The sequence below is a fragment of the Centruroides sculpturatus genome, unplaced genomic scaffold (genome assembly GCF_000671375.1).
Source record: "Centruroides sculpturatus isolate CEXI.00-Female unplaced genomic scaffold, Cexi_2.0 scaffold80, whole genome shotgun sequence".
Lineage (NCBI taxonomy): Eukaryota > Metazoa > Arthropoda > Arachnida > Scorpiones > Buthidae > Centruroides > Centruroides sculpturatus.
This window is the reverse complement of record NW_019384552.1, coordinates 519,238-546,774: the sequence shown is the minus strand read 5'-3', so window position 1 is coordinate 546,774 and position 27,537 is coordinate 519,238. Positions and strand designations below refer to the sequence as shown.

At 29.4% G+C, this 27,537-nt stretch overlaps 2 protein-coding genes across 5 annotated transcripts; both read left to right on the top strand.

The window, feature by feature from the left end:
- Positions 1-5,949: 5,949 nt before the first annotated feature.
- LOC111623713 (interaptin-like) lies at positions 5,950-19,791 on the top strand. The gene is made up of 12 exons (XM_023366399.1): positions 5,950-6,000; positions 8,073-8,135; positions 9,054-9,122; positions 16,439-16,501; positions 17,481-17,567; positions 17,673-17,759; positions 17,837-17,923; positions 18,030-18,116; positions 19,251-19,338; positions 19,423-19,469; positions 19,561-19,623; positions 19,723-19,791. Exons 1-12 carry the CDS (start codon positions 5,950-5,952, stop codon positions 19,789-19,791), a joined length of 861 nt encoding a protein of 286 aa, XP_023222167.1.
- Positions 19,703-27,514, top strand: LOC111623697 (protein PXR1-like). 4 transcript variants are annotated; one of them, XM_023366361.1, is made up of 9 exons: positions 19,703-19,779; positions 19,890-19,979; positions 20,071-20,160; positions 20,269-20,355; positions 20,447-20,533; positions 20,644-20,721; positions 22,885-22,944; positions 27,230-27,292; positions 27,396-27,514. In XM_023366361.1, exons 2-9 carry the CDS (start codon positions 19,905-19,907, stop codon positions 27,483-27,485), a joined length of 630 nt encoding a protein of 209 aa, XP_023222129.1. In that variant the 5' UTR covers positions 19,703-19,779; positions 19,890-19,904; the 3' UTR covers positions 27,486-27,514. The 4 variants fall into 4 exon arrangements, with proteins under 4 accessions (XP_023222129.1, XP_023222127.1, XP_023222128.1 ...); XM_023366359.1 differs by having other exon boundaries at positions 22,882-22,944; XM_023366360.1 differs by having other exon boundaries at positions 22,882-22,944; positions 27,399-27,500.
- The last annotated feature ends 23 nt before the right edge of the window (positions 27,515-27,537 follow it).

The window sequence follows — 27,537 nt, the reverse complement described above, 5'->3', positions numbered from 1 at the left end:
ACAAATATACTTTTAAAGAAAATTATAAATATAGTTTTGTAAAGAAACGTACATAAAATAACATAAAATAGTCTTTACTTTTTAAATATTAAAATAATCCACCTACTTAAAATTGCTCCCTACCAGTGGCTCGTGGATGGAATCAGAGAGGTCTTGGTGGGTGTGCGGTGCCTGCATGCTTGCCAAATCCCGAGGGTGCCGATACCGGTTAATGTTAAATGCCTCTTTTGTCTCATCACTAGTATATCTCAAAGGACGCGACAGGGTTGTTGTAAATTTTAAACGTTTCTCACCATGGCTGTAAAAATCTAAATTTGTTAAACTTAAAAATCATTTGTTTAAGACCAGGTGTTCACAAAAATTTCCAAAATTTACAACTTTTAGTCATTTTCATTGAACTGGAAAATTTTCTGTCTTTATTACATCTACTGTAATATTACGAAGAAATCAGTCCACACTGTACTCGGTTAAGCTTTTGTTTAAGTAAAATTCCGGCTCTTTCAGCAGGGTTTTATTTGTGTCCCCAAGTCCCTAATCGCTTAATTATTTAACTACTTCTTAAGTAGAAAAAAGTCGAAACCAGTTACTTTGTACTAGAATATTTGTAGTCTCGGGGAAAAAGTGGAAAGACAAATTTTTATGACAAACGGATACATAAATCGTAAATTTAAGGAAAATAAATTCTAGCGCTTTATTTGTACTGTTCCTTGTGCGTCTCATTCATTAAATTTAGTTGTAAATGATGCTGTCAAAGTAACAGTTAATTTTTTATCATTATACAAGAATTGTACACGTTTTTTCTACATCTCCTTAAAGATTGGATATACGAAATCGTAATATCACTGGTTTAACATTGAAATCCGTGAGTAATATAAAATCGGAGAGCGGAATAAAAATATCAAATATTTTAATGGATTTTTTTAAAACTCCCGTCAACTATACAAAACTATCGTAAAAACATACCAGTAAATTCTTATCGGTTGGGTTAAGTTATAAATCTACTCGTTATTCACGTAATCGGGCGAGGGCGGCCAAATATCTAACAGGAGGGCCGCTAACAGCCCAGAACCGGTCCCGGATAGAATTGGATGCGTTATATGTGTTGCATCCACTCAAGGTCGTAGGCTTCCACCAGCTAAACTGGGTGAGGTTGGTGCTCTGTAAAGCGCATACACGAATCTGGCTTTTTGTATTCTGTCAATACAGCGATTCTACTCCGCCACTAATATTCGAATATACAATAGAAATATTATTTCTTTCTTCACGTGTAGTATAGAAATTTGTAATAAGATACATAATGCGGTTATAATAAAATATTGTGCGATTATTTTCATATAATTAAAATTAATATGTATTTGTTTTTTAGAAAATACAAGGGAAGCAGCGCATTCACTGCTTCCAATGACAGCACACCACTGTGTGATTGTAAATAAATAATGTATAAAATGGAAAAGTATCAATCATCTAAGGAGGAACTAAGGTTACAGCACTCTTCCAAAATATGAAAGACAAATATTTCCCGTCTTTACGTATTTTTTTGTTTCCAGTGAGATTCACCGAGGACCCGATACGAATCTTTACAATTTCTATGGATAGATACATAAAATGTTATCTATAGTCTACATCGATAAACCTAGGTTTCGACAAAAATGGTCAAAACAGATCGACCCTATAACTTGTTCTTATTGATGGGTCGGAAAACTCCATTTACGTCTCGGCTAATTATATAAAAGTTTCTCGTATTGCGTTATCAGTTTACGAAAGGCAAATTTCAATACAAATACACGTATAATAAATACCATTTTAGAAGTATGGCGGTGTACCTCTACAAAGTCATTTGGTACAGAAAAGTTTTGATTCTTTCAAAAGAGTTGTGGCTTTAAAAATGCTCGATTTGAAGATTACACGAACGTCACAGTCTAAAATAGAAAATATTCTTAATAAATTTTACATGATATATACAATGTAACGAGTTTAGAAGCATCTTACATAATTACATAACCTTTATTCTAAAGTAAGCCCGAAAAAGCTTTATAATAAGCGTACGCAAAATTCGTTGTAATTTAGAAGTACTAGTAAGATGCATATATCATTACTACTTCTATATTAAATAGAATATTTTTGCTGTTACTTTGAGAGAGATTGCTATACTTAACTGCAGTATTTTAGACGAAAATAAAGTAATATGGATTCACTTATATTCTTTAACAAATTTAAGTGATTTAACTTTACATAATACTTGTAAAATAATCAAAAAATAAACTCAATTCTGTCTACTCTATCTGGTCATTCTCCATTTTAAGAGAAATCTAATTTCACTTTATAAGATAAAATGTATAATGCTAACTGATATCTTAGCATTTTATCTTATCTTAATATTTACCCGAAGATTTTATACTCCATTATCGACACTAAAATTCGCAATAAGTTTAAAATAATATTTATAAATTGTAACACTTTTGCCTGCTTTTTAATTTTATTTAATTATTAAACTTCAAGATTTACTGATAGCTCGCTAATATCTTTATATATTTTTTTAATATATTGTTTTTTCAAGAATTTTTTAGCCTTCCACAAAAGAAAAACTAAATTAAGTTTTCTTGGATAACTTCATTTTTCGATATTTTTGTCCACTAATGGTTCGAGATAGTTTTTAGATTATCTTCCTTTGAGGAATTATAACAATTTTTATTCTCAAATTACTGCAAGAAAGAATAAATTTTATACTTTAACATTATTTTATCTATCTAAAACTGGATAAAATAATAAATAAATTTATTTAATACATATATTTGTTAAACTTCGCTAAGTTTAATCCGCGTATAAATATTTCATTTATTATTTGAAAAGACGGTCATTTAATTAATTCCCAACTTCTAAGGCTTCTATAATTTAATTTTATTCTATAAAAACTTTTAAATGTAGAATAAATTATTTAGCATAATTACGTCAGTAGATTAATGAAAATATATATAAAATTTATTAATAATATTATAAAATCTGACGACGATAGTTTGTTTTTGTTTAGAATTATTTATTCATTATCAATAGTTAAAAAAATAGCTTTTAAATTTCGAATTTCGAAAATATTAGCTTATATATTATTCATATTTTAATAATATATATATATATTATCATATAAATATATGTAAACAAACAAGAATTTCTTTTTTGTTTTTTCTTGTTTTTTTATATTTTTGATTAGAAAAATGTTTTCGTTTCTGATCAATAAAAGTATCTTATGTTAATATAACATATAAATTTCTCTAAAACATTATTTATTTCTCTGTTCGCTTTTCTGTTCTTCGTTTCTGTTTCTGTATTTGACAGATTTCTGCTTAAAATTCATCAAATAAATATATTTCAGTTAATTTATCTTGCATAATAACATAATATATTTTGAATTTTTTATTTTAAATTACTCTATTGGCAATATCTTATGGCAAAAATTTATTATAGAAAAATTATAAAGTATAAAAGCAAGCGTATTTATACTACATATATTTTTCTTAATGGTAATAAATAATAAAGTAATTTTAAAATTCTAATATTTTTAATGTAGGATTTATATTTATTTTTGAAATTTGGTTGTTTTTAAAAACGCATTATAACTAACAATAAAAATAATACATTTGTATTAACTGTTTTAGAAAATATTAGAAAGATTAATTTTGATTATATTAAGTTAAGTGGCTTATATACTTGTATATGATATATTTATTTAGAAAATTTGAAGAATTAATAATTTCTCTTCAATCTTAAATAAATGAAATAATCTTGCAGGATTATAAAGTAAAAATAATTTGCAATACTTCATAGGTTTATGTTTATTAGCGAATTTTTGCAGTTATCATAAAAACAGTACAAAATAATATTTTGATTGATTAAAAATATTAAAATTGACTAAATTTGATTGAAAATACTACTGTATTAATTGACTAAAAAAATACAAACAATAGTATCTTCATTTATTATTTGTCCAATTAATTTTTTCCAATTCTGTAATACTCATATGTTGTAATCCTTAAAACTTTTCATTTAATTTCTCTCTTACATCACATATTTATTTACAGTTTTTCTTGCATTTATTTTTAATCTCGTTCAAAAATTGCATGATATAAAGGCCTTTGTCTTTCTAGTTATTTTTACTTTTCCTCTAGTTTTTGTTCAACTAGTTTTCATTAAAAATCTTACGATTTTATTACTTATATTTAATAGCGGACAACTTGCATAATATATAACTTTTTAATTCTTTCTCTGTCGCCTAAATTTATTGTATGAACTAATGTTAACAAGTATATAGACAATATATAAAGCATTTGTGTTGTACAGTATATCAACATTGTATAACCTTATAGAATCTCCGAAACACTAAACAAATAGATGATATGCAAGGCAAATGCATAGTATATCATCTGTTTAATGTTCCGGTCATTCTATAAGTTCATGTAATACACAAATAACATCTATTGCCGATATAATTTAAGATAATTTAGCCTTTAGATTAAAATATATAACATTAATGTTAATTTATAATAGGTTCTATCAGTTATCATTTCGAAAATTAAGTCAATATCATATATTCATTTCATAAAGCATGAACGTGAAAATGATATAAGTCTTATAGGAATTGGCACCTCCGTTTAGACTTAATTGATACAAAGATAGCATTTGATATATTCTCCTATTACAATGTCATTACAATATAAATTAATGTTTGGAAATATGTTAATTAATTGATAATTACATAATTATTTCATTTAGTATATTCGATAATAATGATATATTTACGTTACACCGTCAAAGATTTTGAGTTATGAAGTGTTATTAGAAATAATTTAATATATTATATTTTTTATATGCAAAATAAATCAATAGCTTCAATTATTTTACATCTACTTATAAAGAATTAAAATTTGTTATATATAAATTTTATGTTATACATTTTTTAAAATACTATTTATTCTGAAAGAAAATAAAGTTCGAAATGCGTGGTTGATTATAGAAATGGTCTGAGACAGTATTAAGGCAAAATGATATCGTTTATTGTTCACGACATTCGAACAATTTCTATTTACTTACATGTAACGCTGAAATCTCAAAATGCCAATTTTGGAACGACAGTAGGCGGATATTTCATCACTTATCACTACAATTTACTTCTCTACTTCGCTGGATTTTCCATTGGAGATTAATAGGCGTGCTCCTTTACATATCCCCAGAGGAAAAATTCCAACAGAGTTAGATCTAGAAATTGAAATGCCCATTTCACATATCTACTTCACCTGATCCATTTCTGTGAAAATCATTCATCCAGTTATACCTAAATTTATATGCTGCGTGTATATGATTCGTAGCTGATGAGATTTCGGAGTTTCAAAAGATCGTACATCTGCATATGAGTAACAAAAAAAAAGGAACAAAAATGATTTTTGTAGCGTAATCGCTATCCGTATAATGAAATTTTAAATTATTTATTTATCAAGTTTCCTTAAATTTACATAAAAGTATTGAAAACACGAATATTTAAAATAATTTATGTAATTAAAAAATTGGAAAACGATTTTCTATTCCAGTAATAAATATGCATATTCCATTAAATATCTCAGGAGGGATAGATTAAAGTTCGAAAAATCGTTTAAAATTATGAAAAATTCAAGAATGGAGTCGGGGGATTTAAAGATTTTTCCCTAGATTAATTAGTTATACAAAATTATATGAATTACATTTATTAAAACAGATTCACATGTTAAGTAATTCAGATTGGTACTAATGGACAAACGATTTAATAAACGCTGTGTAAATAATATTCTAAGCAATAAAAACGATAACTTTAAAATTAAATTTTGTTAATTAGTTAGTTATTTTTTATTTTTTTTATTTTTGGCACCGAGCCTATTAGGCTACGTTGCTCTAGGCATAAAAAATAAATACAAAGAAAATGAAATGATGGTTAATTATGAACAAGGTACAAATACATACAGTATTCAAGTGTACGAGGTCTGTACAGTTGCTGTTTAAAGGAATCAATAATTGAAANCCCCCCTATAACACTGTTGATAATTCCGTTTTATATGAATTCCATGTTGTACGAGTCACTTAGATTTTTCAAATACGTGAGCCGTTCACAGCCCGGCACATGTATTTGGAAAATCTAAGTGACTCGTACAACATGGAATTCATATAAAACGGAATAATCAACAGTGTTATAGGGGGGTCGACTGTGTAATTTATTTACATTATTTTAAAATTCTTGAATTCTGAAGCTATTATAAATGCTTTGTTTATGGGATGTTTTACAGAAATATTCGAGAGAATATTCGAGCATCACAGTTTAATTTCAGAATAAAAATTTCATTCCATTACATTATAATAAAAGTTTGTCGATATCGTTTATATGTAAGTGGCGACAAACTTAAGTTTTCTGCTAGTTACGTATAACTTACAAACGGTCGTTGCAGACAATGTTCGAAAAAATTTTAATTTCTTCTTTCCGAAATGTTATCAGGAAAACTCAAAAAATGTGTATTTACTTCATATTTTATGTTAATTGGCTGAATCTAATTATTAAAAAATGGATAAAAGCTTGTAGAACTAAGTCCTCTTTTAAAAATCAATGTAAAAAATAATATGTACAGTATAAAGTTACGTATTATAAACAGATTAAAAAATCAAGACATCATGGAAAAAAGGTAATTAGAATTGTATTCTCTGTATAAAAATGTACAAAAACAACAGGGAAAAATTATTACTGCAGCATGAGTTTGAAGAATGACATTCTCAAATTATATTAATTTTTCTCATTGAGAGCTCCATAAATTATATATCTTTTCAAATTACATTTTAGGAATTCTTAGCCTTGAAAAAAACGAATTCTGGCTATTAATTTAAGAATGTTTATTCTGGAATAGTGTACACTATTATGTCATTTGACTTGATTCTTATAGTTATGAAAAACTACCATAATGATATAAGCATGATGTAAATTATAAATTATGTAGACAAAACGAATGCACTTTATTCTCAACGATACTTGTATTCAATTTTGAGGAATTTCTCTTTATCCTCTGACATCTAATTCCTCGAATATAAAATGCTTACTATTCTTTTCTTCATTCCAATTTTATGAAATTCATTATCATTTATTTTTGCCATTCTACTCCAATCACTATTTTTGCATTTCTAACAAATTATATATTTATTCGGTTATTTCTGAGTTTGCCCGACACGTATTTGACATCACACGCATTTCAGCAGATGATATATTAATTTCTACTGCCGAAATGCGTGTGCTGTCAAATACAAGATAACACGAAATGTCGAAGTAGGCCTACGTAATTTTCGGGAAATGCCCAAAACGATGACGATAAACCACATGTTGTCCAAGAGAGCTTAGGTTTCCCCTACTCCAGCTTTTGACGTTAACATAAAGTTAATAGAAGCCAAATATAAGCCAAGCAATTCACTGTTTCCTATTACATTTCCAGATGTAAACTTTAAATATTTTACATTTAAATTTTCCTAATAATGTATTCAAGTACACAATCAAAGATAATTTACGCACTGACAGATTATAAACAAATTAATGAACATTAAATTATTAGTCAAGCTTTGTTACAAAATATGCAAAGATTTATTGTATTTTTTGTATGCAAAAATTTATTTTGTAAAAAACGATGGCGTGAAAGGTACGCCTTTTACGCCATCGCTTTTTACTCCAAAATAGAGAAATAGTTTGTCAGAAAAAGTTTTGTGAACGATTCAAACAGCGATAAAACGTACAAATTTTGGAAATTTTCTATGTTTCGGTGCAACTGGCGCCTAAATGAATGTCTTATATATGTTTTAAGATTCAAATTTTAAGAAATTTAGATTTATTTTAAGAAATTTTATTTTAATTTTAATTTTAAGAAATTTAGATGTCATTATTACATCTCCGAGAAAAGGTTCTGAAATATTATATTAAATTATAACTTTTATTGCGATATTTATTCATATTTTACGTTACATCAAATTAAAACCTATATTTTTCGAGATTGATCTAAAGATGTAAAATTTAATCCTAATTGCAGAAATGGGAAAAGAAACAAAAGAACTTAGAGGACAATCTGGAAGAAATGAAAAGAAAATTAAAGGTAATAATACTATTAGCGTGTCAAAATAATTTCGAGTTTCCTATGCCTTATTATTGAAATTAAATGACTTTTTAAAATTTAATACTAGAGGAATAACCGGCCAAGTATGGCGGTTCGATTTCCCGCTTGCTCTACCCACTTGCTTCCAATGTAGATTATTCGTAACAAAATATTGTTACGGTTCGACTTTCCTCCAGAAGCCAATTTCGCTCCCTTCGCTCAATTTCCTGAGGGATAAAAGGCCCTACCTCCCACTCTCCTCTCGGTCTAACCTCCGCTTGCATCGTTCCCCTGAGCTACTCTCTTTTGCTTCTCCGGCTTGTTCAAAAATTTCGTGACAATTCACAATTTATCGATTCTTGTGCCGCCGTTTTATTCTGCTTTTTTCTTGACGGAAAAATGTATCATGACGATTTCAAGCCTATATATTATATAATATATAGGCGATATATAGAGAAGATTATACGGTAGTATACATTCTGTCAAATGGAAATGCCAAATATCTTCTTTCAATTTTTGTTTAGTATGCTAATATCTATAAAAATATTTTATTTTATATCTTTTCCTTATATAATTCGCCGTCTATACTTAATTCTGAAAAAACGGAATCCGAAGAACTTATCCTATATTTATTAGTTGATTACTTATTATAAAGCAGTGTTAAGGATTTATGATATATATATAGCCTATATGAAATTCCTAGTTCCTTTTCTCGTATGTAACGTATTAATTAAACAACATAAAAGATTATATTAAGAATCATATGTAAGTTAATTAGATAAAAAGAACTTAATAGATTCAAATAGTTATCCTTTATTTTTAAATTATATATTGGTTTTCTTTTTATAATTTAATAAATATTTTATGCTAAATTTGAATTTCAAGACTTTAATTTTAACAATGGTAAATACATTATAGGAGTATCGAATGAAATGTGAACAAGTCAGTCAAAGCCAGATCAATCAACAGTCGAAAGATTTGATGTTTGTAAGTTACCATTTTAAAACTTTAATCAAAATGGCATTCAATGCTTTGTAGCCAAAGCCTTGAATGATGTTTAAATTAAATATTACACACAATAATTTAATAAATTAACATTTAAATAGTAACTAGCATTAAGATAATACCACACTTTTGCTCAAAAGCATGAAATAGTTGAATGACCTATTGTACCGGTGTTTTTAATCTTTTCAATAGATGCTCTAGGACAACGATTCCCAACCTTTTTCGGGTGGCGACCCCTTTTTATAAAAGTCAAGTGACCCGCGACCACGATACAATTGAAAAAGGCATTTTTAATAAGGCAATTAAAAAAAACAACTAAATTAGTTTTTTTAGTATAATTTTATTTTAAATTATGTTTAATAATTAATTTAATGCTATGGTTGAAATTTCACGTTATTAACCAGCCTCAAAATTCGCGAATGAGTTTTTGTTAACGACAATCTCATGTCATTCTCAACATTTAATTTATTCCTTTCAAACTCTCAACACATGTTTCAACCAACTTTGACAGAATAGCGTACCTAGATTACTCTTATTTTAATTTTTTAAAAATATATGAAATTATTCAAACTTCAAGACACCATTAAAAATAAAAATTGCATTACAGTGAATACTTTTTTTAGTTTACTGTATAAGTTGGCGACCCCACAGAAAACCCGTCGCGACCCATAGGTTGGGAACCCATGCTCTAGGTCTAGGATAATAGTTATCATCTCTACTACTGTTAAATGTGAAGAATAAAAACTGTAGCAATTAACTGTAAAAACTGTAATAATTGATTTTAAAGAATAAAATATTTTTATGGCAGTTTTTTCCAGTTAGTCTTACAGAATTAATATAATATGAGTTTTATGAATTTTATTATATTCAATTCAATTAATCAATTTTATTAGTAATAAGGCCATTAGCCAGTTACAAGGAATGTTTTTTTAACAATCAATTCATCTTAACACCAATAATTTCTCCTTCAACTTCAACCAGTTTAACCTAAAACTCCATCTTCTTATACCTAGATAAATGTTCTTAATTAGTACAACCTGTATCAAAAAATACATTATATAATTCACCTACACTTAATTATTTATTTAATTATTTCAATTCTATAACAACATAACTTCTGTGCATAGTTATATAGTATAATCTATAAATTATATCTATTGATGCTCTATTAAATACTTCATACATTGCCTTTTCATTATTGCATTTAAGTAAACATTGTAACTCTAGCTTCTGTGCTAGTTTCTTGGCATCTTTAAAATCACAAAACAGGTGAAATTTTGAATTTATTTCTGGACATCTTGGACACTTAGTCCCAGTAAAATCGATAATTTTATTATTAATTAGTATCAATTCTTTATTTAGTCTAAGTTGCACAAAAAATCTTTTAACGTTAAACGCCAGATTTGTAAACGTATAAGTGTTATTAAATGGATAATCCAGAATTATTTTATACCAATCTGGTTTCTTTCTATTATGTAAATCTTCAATATTCTGAGACAAAGTAATTTCTAACACATTTTGTATTAATTGGTGATAATGCTGATCACTTAACTCTGGTCGATCCAGGAATATATTTATAGAATAACCAAACTAATTCAGTATTTTTGATAATTGGGTCACCCAATTTCTATCATTCTTTTTCACCAATGACTTCTGATATAATTGATATAGCAATATCATTGATAAATTCCCAGTATCTCTTAATTTAAATAAAATTTTCATATATCTCTTCATTAATGATGTACACAATTTATATCTACTCAGTTCTAATCTGATTGCACTACCAGGTATATTATAAAAATAAAGAATTTTTAGTTAAAAAACAAGTAAAAAATTATACTCTTTCTATTTCCGATTTCGAGGATTCTATGAGCCAAAACAAGACAAACAAATGGCAAGGAAGAATCATCATTTTATTAATTTTATCCAAATGCATTTTGCCATCTAGGCCTCCTCAGTGGATACATCAAGATGTTATTCGTTGGTTACGTTTTATACCCAACAGCCGTTCCCAGCATGCATCAACAATCATTCCAGCATTCAAATTAAGCAAATTTACATGTTCGGCGATACAAAAATGTTCTACAATTTTTCTTTCTAAATTATTTTCTATTCTATACAATATTTTAGTATTTTTTATATTTATATTATGATTAAATTTTCTACAATGTAAAACCATGCTGATTCCGTTCTTCTCAGTCTAATGGCCGCCTCATGATCCTTTACTCTCAACTCCAATGTTTTTGAAAAATATAAACCGATATTTAAAGAATTTTCTATATGCATAGTTGCGAATCAAAAGAACAAGATGTCAAACATTATCAGCATAATAAACAGTGAAAATTCGCCCAGAGACCAATTTAAGATCGCTGGTGTCGTATATAGGATGTCATGTACATGTGGAAGCCCAAATTATTACATTGGAGAAACCGGAAGATTGGATGCGGTTATAATAAAATATTGTGCGATTATTTTCATATAATTAAAATTAATATTTATTTATATTTTAGAGAATACGAGGGAAGCGGCGCTTCCAACGCTTCTAATGACGGCACGCCACTGCTGTAAACACTTTGCGTAAACCAGATAATAACGCAATGGGGCGATAATTAGATGGTCTTAACCTTTCACCATGTTTATATAAGATGACAAATATTACCTCATTCCAATTATTTGGTACAATTCCTTGCTTAATCTTTAAGCCTCCTTTACCCCTGTATTCTTCTGAAAAACTTCTAAAATAATGTAGCCAATCGTTATAAGGCACTTGAATTTTTTCTCTGTATCCTGACTTATTGATTCGAAAATCATTAACCACCGTCTAGAAAATTTTTGTGTCTTTAGTTCTAATTAATTTCTCACTAATTTCTGAAAAATATTTTCTCTTCTTAGCCTTCAGTAGATTGTGATATACTCTCTTGCTATCTAAATACATCTTCGACGATTCTTCAGTATTAACCTTTCTAAATCTTTGTAAATTTTTTTGCTTTTTTGATTTATAAATATAACATTTTTTATCAAACCATTTGTGTTTAAACTTGGTCAGATTTATTCCTGAACATCTCTTAAAACGATAACTGTCTAAAAATTTTATTAAATGGTTATAATTTTCAATCGGATTCTTCACTCTTCCATGAGGCACCAAGACATCTACACTATTAGATATTTCATTAATAAATTTATCTTTATTATACATCTTGTTTACTTCCTTATTACATTCTTGCTTTAAATTATATCTTCAATTCCACTCATCAACATTTCCTCTCAATACTAGTCGGATCGGAAAATGGTCTGACACATCTAAGTCTAATACAGACATCCTCTGACACTGATCTAGAAGGAATTCAGAACAAATAATGTTCTGAAATATATAATTGACTTCCCCAATGGAGATATAAAGGAGTACTCAGCGGGGATGCCCCCTTTGACTCTGCCATTTAATATAAAAAACTCACATTTCTGCACAAATTCTAAAAGATTCCTACCATCAATATTTACAATTTTACCTTTGGATGATCTATCATTAGAAATAATTGTATTTTTTGTTTATATTTTGAGTCCATTTTCTCACAAATCCGTACATTAAAATTACCTCCCATTATCCATAGATTTACAATACATGACCACTGATCTATGTAACTTTTTACTTCTTTTAATGTCCATTTTTTATCTGATTAAGGGGCCAAATAGATTAAAATAATTCCCAAATATGATTCACCCCAATACATTTTGGTTCTTTGATTCAGAACCATCACCGCACAAATAAAATTAACTGTTATATAATAATTAAAAAGTTCTCCAACGTTTTTCTTAACCATCAACACCAGACCACCTGATGGACGACCCATTCTTCTTATTCTCTGTGCACCATTAAACAATATTATATTCTCCGGCTCTAGATCTTCCTTGTCCACTTTACTCATTCAAATCATCCAGGTCTCTGTAAATCCAATCATTGAATGAGTTTTTATATAATTTTTAACTGATTCACTGTACAATTTACCCTGCAACCCTTGAATGTTCCAAAAACTTATAAGAAGATTCTCTCTGTCATTGACAGTGAGTCCTGCAGGCAATTTATCATCCTCATCCTTATTAATCGGATTATTCAAATTTCTCTTGAAGATCTGACCATCCTTTAAATTATTTTGGGTTATCTCCATGTTATGGCTATAACAACTTTTTATATCCTCTTCATCCAAATTTATAATCACATTCCTCCTAAAAAATGGTCTATTTTGATAATCTTCTTTGTATTGATGTCATACGTATATGTCAAATTGTCCTTTATATAATAATAATCTCTTATTATAATTTTGTTCTTATTGGATTTTTCCTGTTTTATTTTACTCTGCAAGTATTTCCTCCTTAGCCTCGAACGTTTACATATATCAGCCGTAAATATTATTTTCGCCATTTCTTCACCATCTAAGTTTGATTTCACATGCCAAAATTCTCTAAAAATTTTATTTCTTGTAATAACAGATTTAAGAATTATTTTTACCATAGGTTTCTTTTCTCTTTTACTTAATTTAATTAAACCTTCTATTTCAATATTTTTTAATTTTAACTCATTATTAACAAATAAATTGATCTCTTGTAAATAATCCAGTGATTTGAACCGAAAATTTATAATTATTACTGTATATTTATATTAGTTTTCTCATTTACTAGTTTATCTAATTCAAATTCAAACGTACCTTTTAGGCAGTCATTATTCTCCGATTTTTCCTCCAATTTAAGTTTATGGTTGATTTCCTTCATTCCTTTTTTATAATTTTTATTTTCTTCTTTCAATGCATTTTCCTCTGATTTAATCAATTGGATTTCAATATTTAGTTGATTAAACTTATCCTGGATTAACTCATAGATGGATTTCAAGGTATATTGAGATTCTTCCATTCCTTGAGATTCCAACATATCCACTGGCTCGAAGTAATCATGAATTTTCGAGTTCTTAACTGAATCAGCTCTATGTTGGCTATTTCCTTCTATTGGATAATAATCCTTACCTAGAATTTCTACTAGTTGATTGTCTTTCTCTTCTTCCCTGGAACTTTCCTTGCGTTGTCTGCCTCGCCCCCTTTTTTGCATATCCAAATGGTCTAGTCTTTGAGGAGATCGGGGCAGCGGTCCTGGATTAGATTCAATTCCCGCAATAATTAGTAATATTACAATTAAAACCAATGACAACTTATTGTCAAATTTCCAAATCTCCACAGTATTCATTTTCCTTCTAAAAGTCGTTTACTTATTCCAATCTACCGACTCTCAACACCTCTCCAAAAGTTCACTCGCACGCTTGACTACTTCGACACGTCTCCGAATTTTATTATATAAATTTTATACGTTCAGATAAATTGCGTATTATATGAAGTGTAATATTCAATATTATCATTATAAAATTCATCTCTTCTTCCAAAATTACTTTGAACCCTCAATTGAGGGTTCGAAGTAATGTAGTTTGAATTCCGGGAAAGCCTTAAAAATAACGGTTAATACGGTTGTTGATATCAATTGGCATCTGTAATAAATAATTGAAATTTAAAACTATGAAATATTGACGCTTGGCACGAACAGATAATTCAATGGAAAATTATAATATAGAAAAGCGTGGATAAGCTAATCATCACCAAATTAAACAGAAAATTTATGAAATTTATGAGGCCTTTTTATCGCAACATCTGTAACAAAATTATGCGAATAGGTAAAAACAAACCACCTAAATACAATAAAACTTGAAAAATTATTATGAAAATTAAATTTATTCTAAATTATGTTTTGAACAACGGTTACTACACTAACAGAAGGAAATTGCGAGCCACGTCATTACACCAATGCCAATTGAAATGGTATGCACTACTTAGGGTATGAATAAATATATGCCATTATTTTTTAAAGTCAGTTTTTTGACCCTCGGAGAAACCGAACACAAAAATAAACCTCTTTTCGTTTTTCTGGAAGGAATATATCTAATAACACTTGAAATATTGTTTATTTTGTGTCTGGGTTGTAAGGTTTCCTTTGTAAGTTTAGTAAACGTATTTTTGATCTAAATACGAAGATGTGATATAAAATGCACCGATGTCCATTTACAAATAATTTTAAAACGTTAGAATGTTGTGTATTGTTTAACGTGATGCCAGATCTTGCTCTAGTATCCGTTCTTTCATTCCAAAATAGATTGGTGAGATCAACATAATCTACTTCCGTTTCACGTTATTATGCTATTTCTCGTTGTAGTCGTTTTGACATAGAATCAACGATCAAAACCTTGGAGCTATATGACATCCCAAATAATTACTGAAACAGCATGCTTTATTTTCAAATCGAGACTTTCTGAACAATGTTCTATTACTTTTATGTTGCACAAGATGACATTTATTGAAAAGTTCTGCACCTGAATACAAGACTTTTCAGTAAATACAAATTATAAGGCTTTAGACTCCACGAATGGTTTACGACAACTAATTTTACACACTTGCTCTTATTTTAGATATCTCCAGTCAACACTAAACATTTTATTCAAATCCGAGAATTCACTCTGATTTATTTCTTATGCAGTCAGACTTCTTTATAATATCGGTCTTAACAATTCTAAATTTATTTCTTTAACTGTTATAAACATTATCATATACTGAATTTAATGTTGTTTTCTGTGGCGTTGACACCGGGTATTTTTTTTTACAAGTTTGCGGACATTATAGTTTTCATCTGCTTAGTCTATTAGCAAATACTTGTCCAGCTATAATCCCATTTTCACCTCATCTTAATTCTCAATTGGACTATTACATCACCTGTACTGTACAATGACTTTTACAGTAAAGATTCTAAAGTTCGACTTTGAACTGTAACAGTGACATTACAAATTCTGATTTAATACACATATCATTTTTTCTTGTTTTTTTTTTTTTATTCGAATTTTTACGGACTTGTTTTCGTTTCAACATTCAAAGTTTTGTTCGTGTGGTCCAAGTGCCTATTAAACTAGCATATTCTATTCGCTACTTTATAATTTAGTTTATTGTTTTATAAACTAATTCACTAATTTTAATTTAAACTTTATTTTTATATTTCTTAATTTTATAAACAGAATTTAATAAGTTGTGCAGAATACCTTTTATGATAAACATATTTTCTTAATGATTTTTAATGCGTAGGACATTTAACACGTGAGAAAATTTGCACCATTTTGACTCTTGAATGTGTACTTAAAAAGATTGATAAAATTATGTAATAGGACAGGGCAAACTCATAATACTATATTCAATGAATAAAAGTGCTTTTATATTTTTTAGGAACAAGAAAGCATGAAGGAAGACTTAGAAAAACTGGATGCAATGTTTGAGGAGGCAAAATCAGTAAGCACTGATATATTTGAATAACTTAAAGTAGATAAAAATTTAGCGTTAGAGATAAACGAATACCATCAGCGAGTACGTGAATACTAGCGGGTATTCGAGATTCAAAATCTCGAATACATTGGCAATAAAAAAGGCATTCGAATACTATGGATACCTTCAATATCGCGCCATATGTACAGACAACGTCTCTTCAGCATACAACACCAATTGTTTAATCTGTGTCAAGAAGAGAAGCGTCAGAACGTGTTCGAATTTTTATTTTCTTAAATAAAACTCTGCAAGAGAATAGCATTTATTGATCAATCTGTTATAGTTGAGATAAGAATATTGTAAAGAAGCTGCTTTGAAACTCAAAATTAAAATAAAAAGTTTGAAGTTTAGATTTAGTAAATTATTTTTCTTTTTATTTTACTTTGTCAATCTATTTAATAGATTAAAATAAATAAAATATGTTAGATAAAAATATTAAATAAACTTATCAATTAAATAAGTCAAATAAGATAATTAAATTCGCTAAATAGACCTATTCGGGTTATTCGAGTTTCCGAGGTTTGATTAATATTCGAATTTGGAGAAAAGTGTTATTCGTCCATCTTTACATTTAGCTATTCTACCTTTTAATAAAATTTAATTTCAAAACGTTTATACTTACTATTTCTTTATTTACTTTTTTATTATATAATTTATTTGCATTTTGAGTGTTGTTCCATATTACAATTTATATATATTATTTATATTCCTATTTCACATTTAATTCTAATTCCAGTTATAATTCCTTTTCTTTTATTTTAAATGTATGTAAATTATATTTTAGTTCAATGTTTAAAATCGTTAGATGTATAATCTGAACCGAAAAATTCAGTTGTATTTTGTAACATTTCATATTGTTGGGTTTGTTTTTGTAAACTGAAGATAGTCGCTTTAATTAATTAATTGAAAACGTTTAATTTATTAAAGTTTTTTACTCCTTTTTTAGAAAGAAAATACAAACGTTTTACAATGGCAGAAAGACGAGAATGAAGTGTTAGAAATATTAAACGAAAAACTTCAACAGACAAAAGTAGTAAGCAAGGCAATGCCATTTTACTAAATTAAATGAGTATTTTTTCATTTCATATTCTTTAATGTTACAATATAATTTGATTTAACGAGATTAAATACTTCTTAGGAACAAGAAAGAATAATCTTTCAATTGAAAGATGAAATGAATCAAGAATTTAAAAACATGGATGAAAAATCCGAGAACATAAAATCAGTAAGCAATAAACTAACATTTCCACAAGAAAATGCTCAAATATAATAATTAAAAATATATTATATATTTTTTTATAGGAGTACGAAAGTAAACTTTTGCAATTGCAGAATGAAATAATTGAAGAATTTAAAAACTTGGATTCAAAATTACAACAGTCAGAATCAGTAAGCAGTAAAGTGATTTTTTGAATAATAATAAAATTAGTTTAAATAACATGATCTAAACTTAATATAAAACTTATCGAACGTAAGAACTTTATTTTTATTTCAGGAACAAAAAAGTACGATAACTCAAGTTCAGAATAAGATAAATGAAGAAATAAAAAATTTGCATTCAAAATTTCAACAGTCAAAATTAGTGAGCCAATATTTACATAAATAAAACTAATAATATTTTATAAGGTACAGTACGTTGCTCGAATAAGGCCCACTTAACACATTTAAATGTGTAAGGAAAATTAAGGTAGCGTAATAACAATGATTAAAACAGATATTTATCGAACGGTGTGTAAATAAAACATCTATATTGCAGTGGCGTATTATTCAACAAATAACTGAAATATGACTTTTAAAAGCTTCCTATTGGCCTTTTTACGAGCCAAATAAGATCGACTATCAAAATTTAATGACATTAAATTTTCGTCTTACTTTGGGCAAATATATACACCCATATCCCATATCCTCGGGCTGATAACTACTGCTCTTCGTGAATCCATTCTTCATTTTATTAGAGAAAGTTTGTATAGTACTGATTTTCAGAAACCTTTTGGAATCTGAGAAATTCCAATGTGTGAAAAATATATTGTTTATTTTTTACTGTTGCAATTTATTGAATTTATTGTTGCAATTTCGGTTCGCGTGCTTTCCGACAGTGGTCTTTTCCATATTCTCATATCCGTTCTACTTGTTTTTATACCCTAAAGTTACATCAAAAATGATAAACTTGCTACCTACGTTTCACCGACTCCTCTTTTTCATAGCACCCAAGGCCATGGCCATATTAACTTCAGGAATCCAGTTCAATCTGATCTTTCCTGTAGGAGTCATAGTTAAATCTGAAAGAATAAATTTTTATGAAAGTTTTTCAAATTTTATATCATTTCCAATAAGGTCCATTATTGTTGAGATGGGTTTTATTAATAACATTCATAGTGCTGTAAATGACAGTAATATATCTTATCTGTAACAATTATAACGTGTCTCGTTATCTTTACACACAGTCTTGATATTTTGTGATTCCTCCTAACTGTACTAGAAAAATTTTTTAGGCAAATATTTTATACTAGATAGCAACCATCTGTGACGAGTGAAGATCTGTAATATCACATGCTGCCTATCATGTTAATACGTTATCTGATCCTTAACAGGAGTTGGGCCTTGTTAGGGCAACCTTCTTTATAATTTTATCTTAACTCAAAATATCTCTGTATTCTATTCAATCAAAAAAATATTTTATGTACCTATATTTTAATTATTTTTATACCCTGAAAAGACACAAGAAAATGCGATTTCGCAATTGCTGGAACAGAAGACTGTTTTAAAGGAATTGGAAGTAAAACTGCTAGATGCAAAAGCAGTAAGTAATAAAATAATATTTTCATAAATAAATACTGAAATATACCTTTTATGATAAACATATTTTCTTAATGATTTTTAATGCGTAGGACATTTAACACGTGAGAAAATTTGCACCATTTTGACTCTTGAATGTGTACTTAAAAAGATTGATAAAATTATGTAATAGGACAGGGCAAACTCATAATACTATATTCAATGAATAAAAGTGCTTTTATATTTTTTAGGAACAAGAAAGCATGAAGGAAGACTTAGAAAAACTGGATGCAATGTTTGAGGAGGCAAAATCAGTAAGCAATAAACTAACATTTCCAAATAAAAATAAAAATACTTTAGATTATAAAATAAAATTATAAAGTTCAATGAAAGTGATTTATATGATTTTTTAGGAACAGGAAAAACATATTTTACAATTGATACTCAATGAGAAGAATAAAGCTAAATTAGTAAGCAATTGAAGAACTGTTCAATAAACAAAAACAGGAGCATATTAAATAACTATTTTCCATTTTGCAATATAATAATAATCCAACAAGTTTTTAATTAATGATTTCAGGAACTTGAAAATAACATGTTTCGGTTAGTGAAGAGTGAGATGAAAGAATCGTATGATAATTTGGATGTCAAACGGCAGAAAACAAATAGAGTAAGCAAAGAAATATGTCTTCACTAAACAAATAATACACATTTTAAATACATATTTGTCTTTCTCCAATAAACGTTTTAAATACTTATAGGAACAAGAAAATAATGTTTTTCGCGTAGTGAAGAGTGAGGTGAAACAAGAGTTTAAAATTTTAAATGCCAAATTGAAAGAGGAAAAACGAGTAAACATTGCAATACCCGTTTAATAAATAAAAACGAAAACGTTTTAAATATTTCTTGTCGATCTTCCAGGTAACAACGAATTAATAAATGTTTTAAATGCATTTTAGGAATATAACAGCTATCTTTCGAATCTGATGAAACGTGAAAGGAAACAAATAGAAACTCTGAGGAAAAAATTTCAAAATAAAATATCAGTAAGCACGATAACAATATTTAAATAAATAGTAATCTTATCCTATGTTTAAACTTGACATTCAATGAATTAACGTATTTTTATATTTTCAGAAAGAAGTAAAGGGAATTTTGCAAAGGCAAGAAGGAATAGAGGAAAATTTACGGAAATTAACTGCAGAACAAGAACACATACAATCAGTAAGCAATGCAATGTCAATTCATTAAACTTAAAATTTCATTTTTTCAATTTATTCCTTTAAATTTTTCAACACAATATCGATTTAATAAATATTTTAAACACGTTTCAGAAGGAAAAAATTTTCTCGAAAGTGCCAGAGCAGGAAATAAAACAAGTCGAAGAACCGTCAAATAAAAGGATTTTATCAGTAAGAAATGGAAATCTATTACTATATAAAATTAGAAAGACTATAAAATAAATTACAATCGACCCCCCTATAACACTGTTGATAATTCCGTTTTATATGAATTCCATGTTGTACGAGTCACTTAGATTTTACAAATACTTGAGCCATTCACAGCCCGGCACAAGTATTTGTAAAATTTAAGTGACTCGTACAACATGGAATTCACATAAAACGGAATTATCTAAAGTGTCATAGGGGATCGACTATATTGCAAAGTTATATCCTGATTTCAATTGTGAAAATTTAAAAGCTTTTTATGCATTAAAATTTCGGTGACATTCCAAAGCAAATATGTTTAATTGTTCAAAATAATGTGAAATTACAAGGAAAAATTACAATTTTCTTTTTAATAATAAGTGATGAATCGTTGGTTGACATTGTTAAAATTCAAAATTTTTTATTTATTAAGTTACTAGCTGATGAGCCCGGCGTTGCACGGGAAAAAAGTGACAATAACGAAGATTAAGATTATTACATTATAGCCAATCTTACCCGTTTTTTCAGAATGCAAGAATTAGGTTGCCCTGTTTCCAGACTAATTAGATATTTTTAGATGGGTCTAAAAATATGTTCGATTTCTCTCAAAAATGCAAAAAACCGCATCCCCGCCTGTAAATCTTGCACGTGGCTTTCTCTTAACACTTCAATTGTTACTTAACCACTTCCATTGTTAACACTTTCATTGTTAACAACCTCTCTCCATGAGGAGAATTTCGAAAATCCCATCTTAGTGTACGTTCTCGTGACTTACCTTAACTGTGTACGAAATTTCAACCTTCAACTCCTAACTGTTTGGGCTCTGCGCTTCTTATTCGGTGTGGCTATTTCAAAGGGCAATTTTGACAACTAAAAATAATATTGTCGACGATATCAACTTTAATATTCAAAAGAAAATTCCCGGTAATATTCAAAAGAAAATTCAGAACTGGCAAGAGTTCCTCTTCTTTTAAGTTTGGGCGTTGTATAAAATATAAATCAAATCAACTTTTTATTAACAAATACACTAAGTACACTTTAGACAGTTTCGCACTTTATTTTTGATTTATATTCAGTCATTGTATCACTTTGACTACTCGCACTTCACTGTTTGTTATTATTCACTCACTGCACTACTTTGGAATATTCACTTCTTTTTCGATTCTTCCCTTCTTCACTGATAAGAAATTGACGTTCGAACCCACGATGGATCTTGCTTTATATACCCCACCAATGTGGTCCCATCCATACAAAAAGTCTTCGAATGGTCCACAATGTTCTAGAACATTTCACAACATTCGAGAGTGTTCTGGAATGTTCCACAATAATCTGGGATGTTCTGGGATGTTCCCGAACGTTCCGGAACATTCTGGAATGTTGTGGAATGCTCTCGAATACCCTCGAATGTTCTGGACTGTTTTAGAAATTTCTAAAGGGCGAAACTTCCTGCCCTTATATCTTATACAGCACGCCCTTCAGGTAAAAACAGGAACCTTCTTCATGGATGGGATAGAGGGCTCCCACACCATATAACTCCCTTGAGCGTACCTACACTCGTTTTTGAGTTTTAGCGGCACACACATTGTACACTTACCTTTATTATATATATTGAATTGATGATTAATCATGATTATAAAAACATAAACAATGTGGGTCTATGAAAAACCAACAGTGCATGCAAAGTACCGCAGGCCCATGGGGTAACATGCAGACAGATCTTCACGCAATTTACCCTGTGCAGTTCACTACAAATAATGTTCTGCCGAACGTTTCTGCACTTTAGGCAAACCATTTGTAAATTATTATTTATCATTCCTATGCCTGCAAACTATTTAGATGCCTGCATTCGACCTTTCAACTGGTCATTGTAATATTTGAAAACTAAAAATATACCTGTTGCCAAATATGTAAATATAAAAAAAGCAAAAAATATTTCAAATTAATTTTCTTAATAACTTATGAATTTATATTTCAGAACAATATAACAGTCACAAATGACAAAGAGACCAGCGAAACAGACAATGTGAATGTTAGCAGTGGAATTATTTATTTTGTATTTCTTAACATGATTTGTGTAATGCTTGAGGAAGAAAAGTATATCATTTAGAGAAATATTTTTAAATACACAATGAATTTTTATTTCAGCAGAACGGAATTGGATCTAGTCATGCGGAGAAAAATAAAGCAGACAGTGAGAATGAAAGCAGTGTAATTATTTACTTTGTATTTCTTAATAATTTGTGTGGCGTTCGAGAAATGAAAATATTTCAGTTGAGAGAATATAGAATTCGATAATATAATGTAATGCAGCAGTGGGTATTGATGAGGAGACCAGCATAACCAGCGAAAGGAATGTAAGCCTATTTGGACCAAAAGTTAAAGAAAAATAAAAGAATATGTCAATTTTTTATCTATTTTTTTTACACTTTGATTTTGGGCCCTTAATTATGTAACTCAATGTGCTGTCAAACACTGCTTTTATATTAAATTTTGTTTTTTTTTTGTTATAAAAGACGTAACTTTATAAAGTATTTATCAATACGAAATATGTTATAAATAAGAAAAGATCAATTTGATCTAAACTGAATGTCTAAACGAATACATATATTAATGTAATAAAATAACAAAAAATGAAATTCTGGAAATATTCTGACAGCATAAGACAGGGATTGGATCTTACTTTTTTCGTTTAGTTTCGTGCAAAATTACAGGCGGAGCAAGGACATGCAATATTTTCAAAAGTATTTCATTTTATTTTTCATTACATTTGTATTATCCTCTTTTGTTGGGTGCCAATTCAATTTGCTTAGAGATTGAAGTGTTGGATAAACACGATTTAACTTTTGGTAAATGTGTATTTATTGCCGTGCATTTCATATTTTTCTGGACCAAGTCTATATGTAAATTCTTTATTAATATATTTTACATCTATTAAAATTTCCATCTTGATTTTTCCACAATGTACAGGATAGCTACGATTAAAGTTTTCCTATTCAGAGTGCGGTGTAGCAGTAACCAATAAGTGGAGTGACACCAAAATTTGTATATATACTGTACAAAGATTACGAAAAGTTTGGTAAAAAGTTCGCTCACAAACTTCCGCTATGTGGCGCTTTATACGAAATTACACGAAAGGAAGCAACAAAAACGCAATTATTCGTTCTCTTGCCAAACGAATAAATGAGGTTTTGCTACTTTTTTTTCCTTCTTAGCTTTTTCTCCAAGGCTGTTTAATGATGTAAGAAATGTTTCTAGTTGCATGCTCTATTTTTAGGCTAAAATGTAATGGCAATGAACACATTTTCATCGCCTGATCTCTGGAGAGCAAGCTGGCGACAGGCTCTCCAGTGATGCTTCTGACATGCTTTATGATACGATATGTCACGCCAGATGGCCGAGCTGTTAAAGTGGCAGACACCGCTCTGGGCTACTTGGGATCGAGTCTGGACGGGTCAAGGAATCCCTAATTTTTCGGGGGGTGGTCCGTTCGGATATGTCGGGCCCTGTCCCTCACCACCTGGCAGCCCCATTGTGGGCCTGGCCGAACCCATAAAGGCCTTGCAAAAAGAGGCCCTCTTAGTGCCCACAGGACGGAAAGAGTTTAAAAAAATTACAATATGTCAACGTTCCAACATTTTCATAATGAACAGTATTCTTTAAATAACCTTAAACCAGAAATTACAAGAATTCAAATTACAAGGATTCAGATCAATGTCATTGTTTTCACTAATTTTAAACAGATTAAAATAACGCCTTGTGGTTTTCATTATTTTATCTGTTTTTATGTATTTTTATTAAAGCATCCCTAGCGGAATTTTTGAACTAACCATTTTTGCGAAATCTTTTTCCATATCTTTGCATAGTCTATAAAAATTTTGTGTCATTCCACTTATTGGTTACAGCTACAGAGTGCTCCAAATAGGAAACTTTAATTATTGTCACCCTTTATAACAAATGCATCCATGCGGATAGTTTTCATTAGGTTATAGAATATAATCATAGGCCAATGATAGCGAGCCTAATACAAGCGCGACGACTTGTATTAGGTAAAAGTGTCCGCAATAAATGTTTAGAATATTAGATTTTAATATAAATTTCAAAAATAATATTTTCTACATTTGAAAAATTTGCAAATGTAACCTGAAAATGAAAACTTAAAGCTACAGTAAAAAGTATTAAAGGCCACTAATTAAGAACCTCAGGAAAATTATTATATAATTAATAATAGATTTCCCATTAAGTAAAATATTTGTTTTCTTATAATTGCATTATTACTTTCTTTTACACTCATATAANAAAAATATATTTGTTCGCATTAATTTCCCTAATAACAAATAAACTTACGTTTCAGCAGGACACAGCAGTAGCTAGTAACGAGAGCAGCAGAGAACCAGACAATAGGAATGCAGTCAATTTATTTGTGTATTTTTTATTCTTTAGCATGATTATTATTGGATCAACACTGTTGCCTTTGACTTTATTGGTTGGTTTTTCTTTCTGGCTGGATAGTGAGAGTGTTGAAGTCACAAGTTTTTTCCAGGCTTTCAGATTATTTAATGAAAATTAGTTGTGGTGATTAAAATGATTTTTACGAATTACTTGTATTTTACAGAAAACGTAGCATACGAGAATGAATATTATGTAAGTAATTTAGCAAACAAATGACTTATGACTTATATAATGGTAAAAAGTACTTTTGATTTATGACGTAAAATTCATCTGAAAGTTTTTTGGTGGTTAATTATTAGAAAAATTATTTGCTATTGCGACCCTGTCAGGTCAGTTTGGCTTGTAGGCCTTACGTGAGCGGACGCGTTTGCAGTCGATCGGGCAGATGGAGTGAGAGACAATGACCCGGAAGTGACTCACGCTGAGACTAGGTTAACGTAACAACAGTTTAATGGGTAACGATAGGCTATACATCAGTGTTTCTAAACCTCTAACGAATCGTCGCATCCTTCAATAAAACCGTTACGTAGTATCGCTCCCTTCACTTCAAAATTCTTATGCCGAGGGCCAAGGCTAACGCCAAATTCGTACTGCATTGAATAGACTAGTGACTAGTATAATGTTATTTGTTTAATTATTGTACGATAGAACGAATAAAATATCGAATTAATCTTAATATAGTATTTTACTATATCGCGCAGAAAATTGTTTTTCGCCCCCCAAAATATAAATTGTTACAAATCGTCCCCTCAACATGGAAAAACGCCCACATAGGGCGATATCGCCCTGTTGAGAAACACTGCTATACATCTTTTACACTAAGTTGATAAGTTCGATTGAAGGGGTGTAATAAGCGTTCGAGAGAGAGTTTACAATTTTCGTGTGGTGATAATTACCTCGAGGTCGGTTGAATCGTTACGAGGTCTTGGTTCAAGTGTCCGAGTCGGCGACGTCGATAATCGCAATATGAGGCACTTAGCAAGTCAGGTTGCTGATGAAGTAATCCAGAGGATAGGCACTTAATACGTTTGTAGGTCGATGAAATAAATCCAAGAATTTGGCACAGCGCGAACGTGATGAGTTGGAACTAATCGCTTCTGGGGGTCAGGTGACGATGGTAAAACATCGGAAGAGGAACGACTGCCTCGAAAATCGGTCTGTTGCTATATTCATTTGACAAACTTGTAACAATAGGTCAGAAGGTTATGTGAAAGCGTCCTTTTATTGTCTGAGAACGTGTTAAACGATTTACTCCTAGGTGTGAAAAAAGTTATTTAAACGATAAAACGGTTGTTAAAGAAATAGGTTAGGCTGTAGTTAAGTAAGTAAACGAGGCTTAGTCTCACACTATGATCGTTAATGGTATAGATAACCGAATATCTGTAATAAGGTATAAGAGATGCAATTAAATTACAGTGATGCTGAAGTTAGGAAATGATAAAATTGAAACGATTAATAGATAATGAAAATCAATATCAGTGTTGCGACATCGGGGAGATCCTTTCTTAGGACGCTTGTGTTGCTGGGGCAAGATATAACGATAGCAAAGATTAACATTATTAGATTATAGCCGATCTTACCAATTTTCACAGAGTGCAAAAATTGAGTCTTCCCTCTTCTGGCACTAATTAAAAAATTTTTACATGGTCTAAAAATATGTTCGATATTTCGCAAATTTGCAAATAACCTCATCTAAAATAGTACAGTAGTAGCCTAGTTCTTTAGGGTAATTCTTAACCTTCTCCCTTTCCCCACAAGAAAATTTTCAAAACTTCCTTCTTAGTGTGCGTTCTCATGACGTACCCTAAATGTGTACCAATTTTTGACTTTTAACTACTAACCGTTTGACTTCTGCGCTTATTATTATTGTTATTATTATTATTATCAACCCATCTCGATTATACACAAGGTATCAATATATAGATATTAAATGTACCAAATCATTAGATGTAATAAGTTAGATGCAATTAAATAAGCAATTTCAGTAATCAATATGAACCGGTTACTACACAATGTTTACAATACCTTGACTTTATTGTTTCAGCAAAACACAACAGTCACTAGTAACGAGGGCAGCAGTGAAGCAGACTTAGAAGATGTAAGAAGTGTAAGTAATTTGTATTCCTTGAAATAACCAGAGTAATGTTCGAAAATCAAAAATATATTAGTTCGCATTAATTTCCCTAATAACAAATAAACTTACGTTTCAGCAGAACACAGCAGCAGCTAGTAACGAGGGCAGCAGTGAAACAGACTTAGAAGATGTAAGAAGTGTAAGTATCTCGTATTCCTTGAAATAATCAATGTTCGAAAGACAAAAATATATTCGTTCGCATTAATTTCCCTAATAAC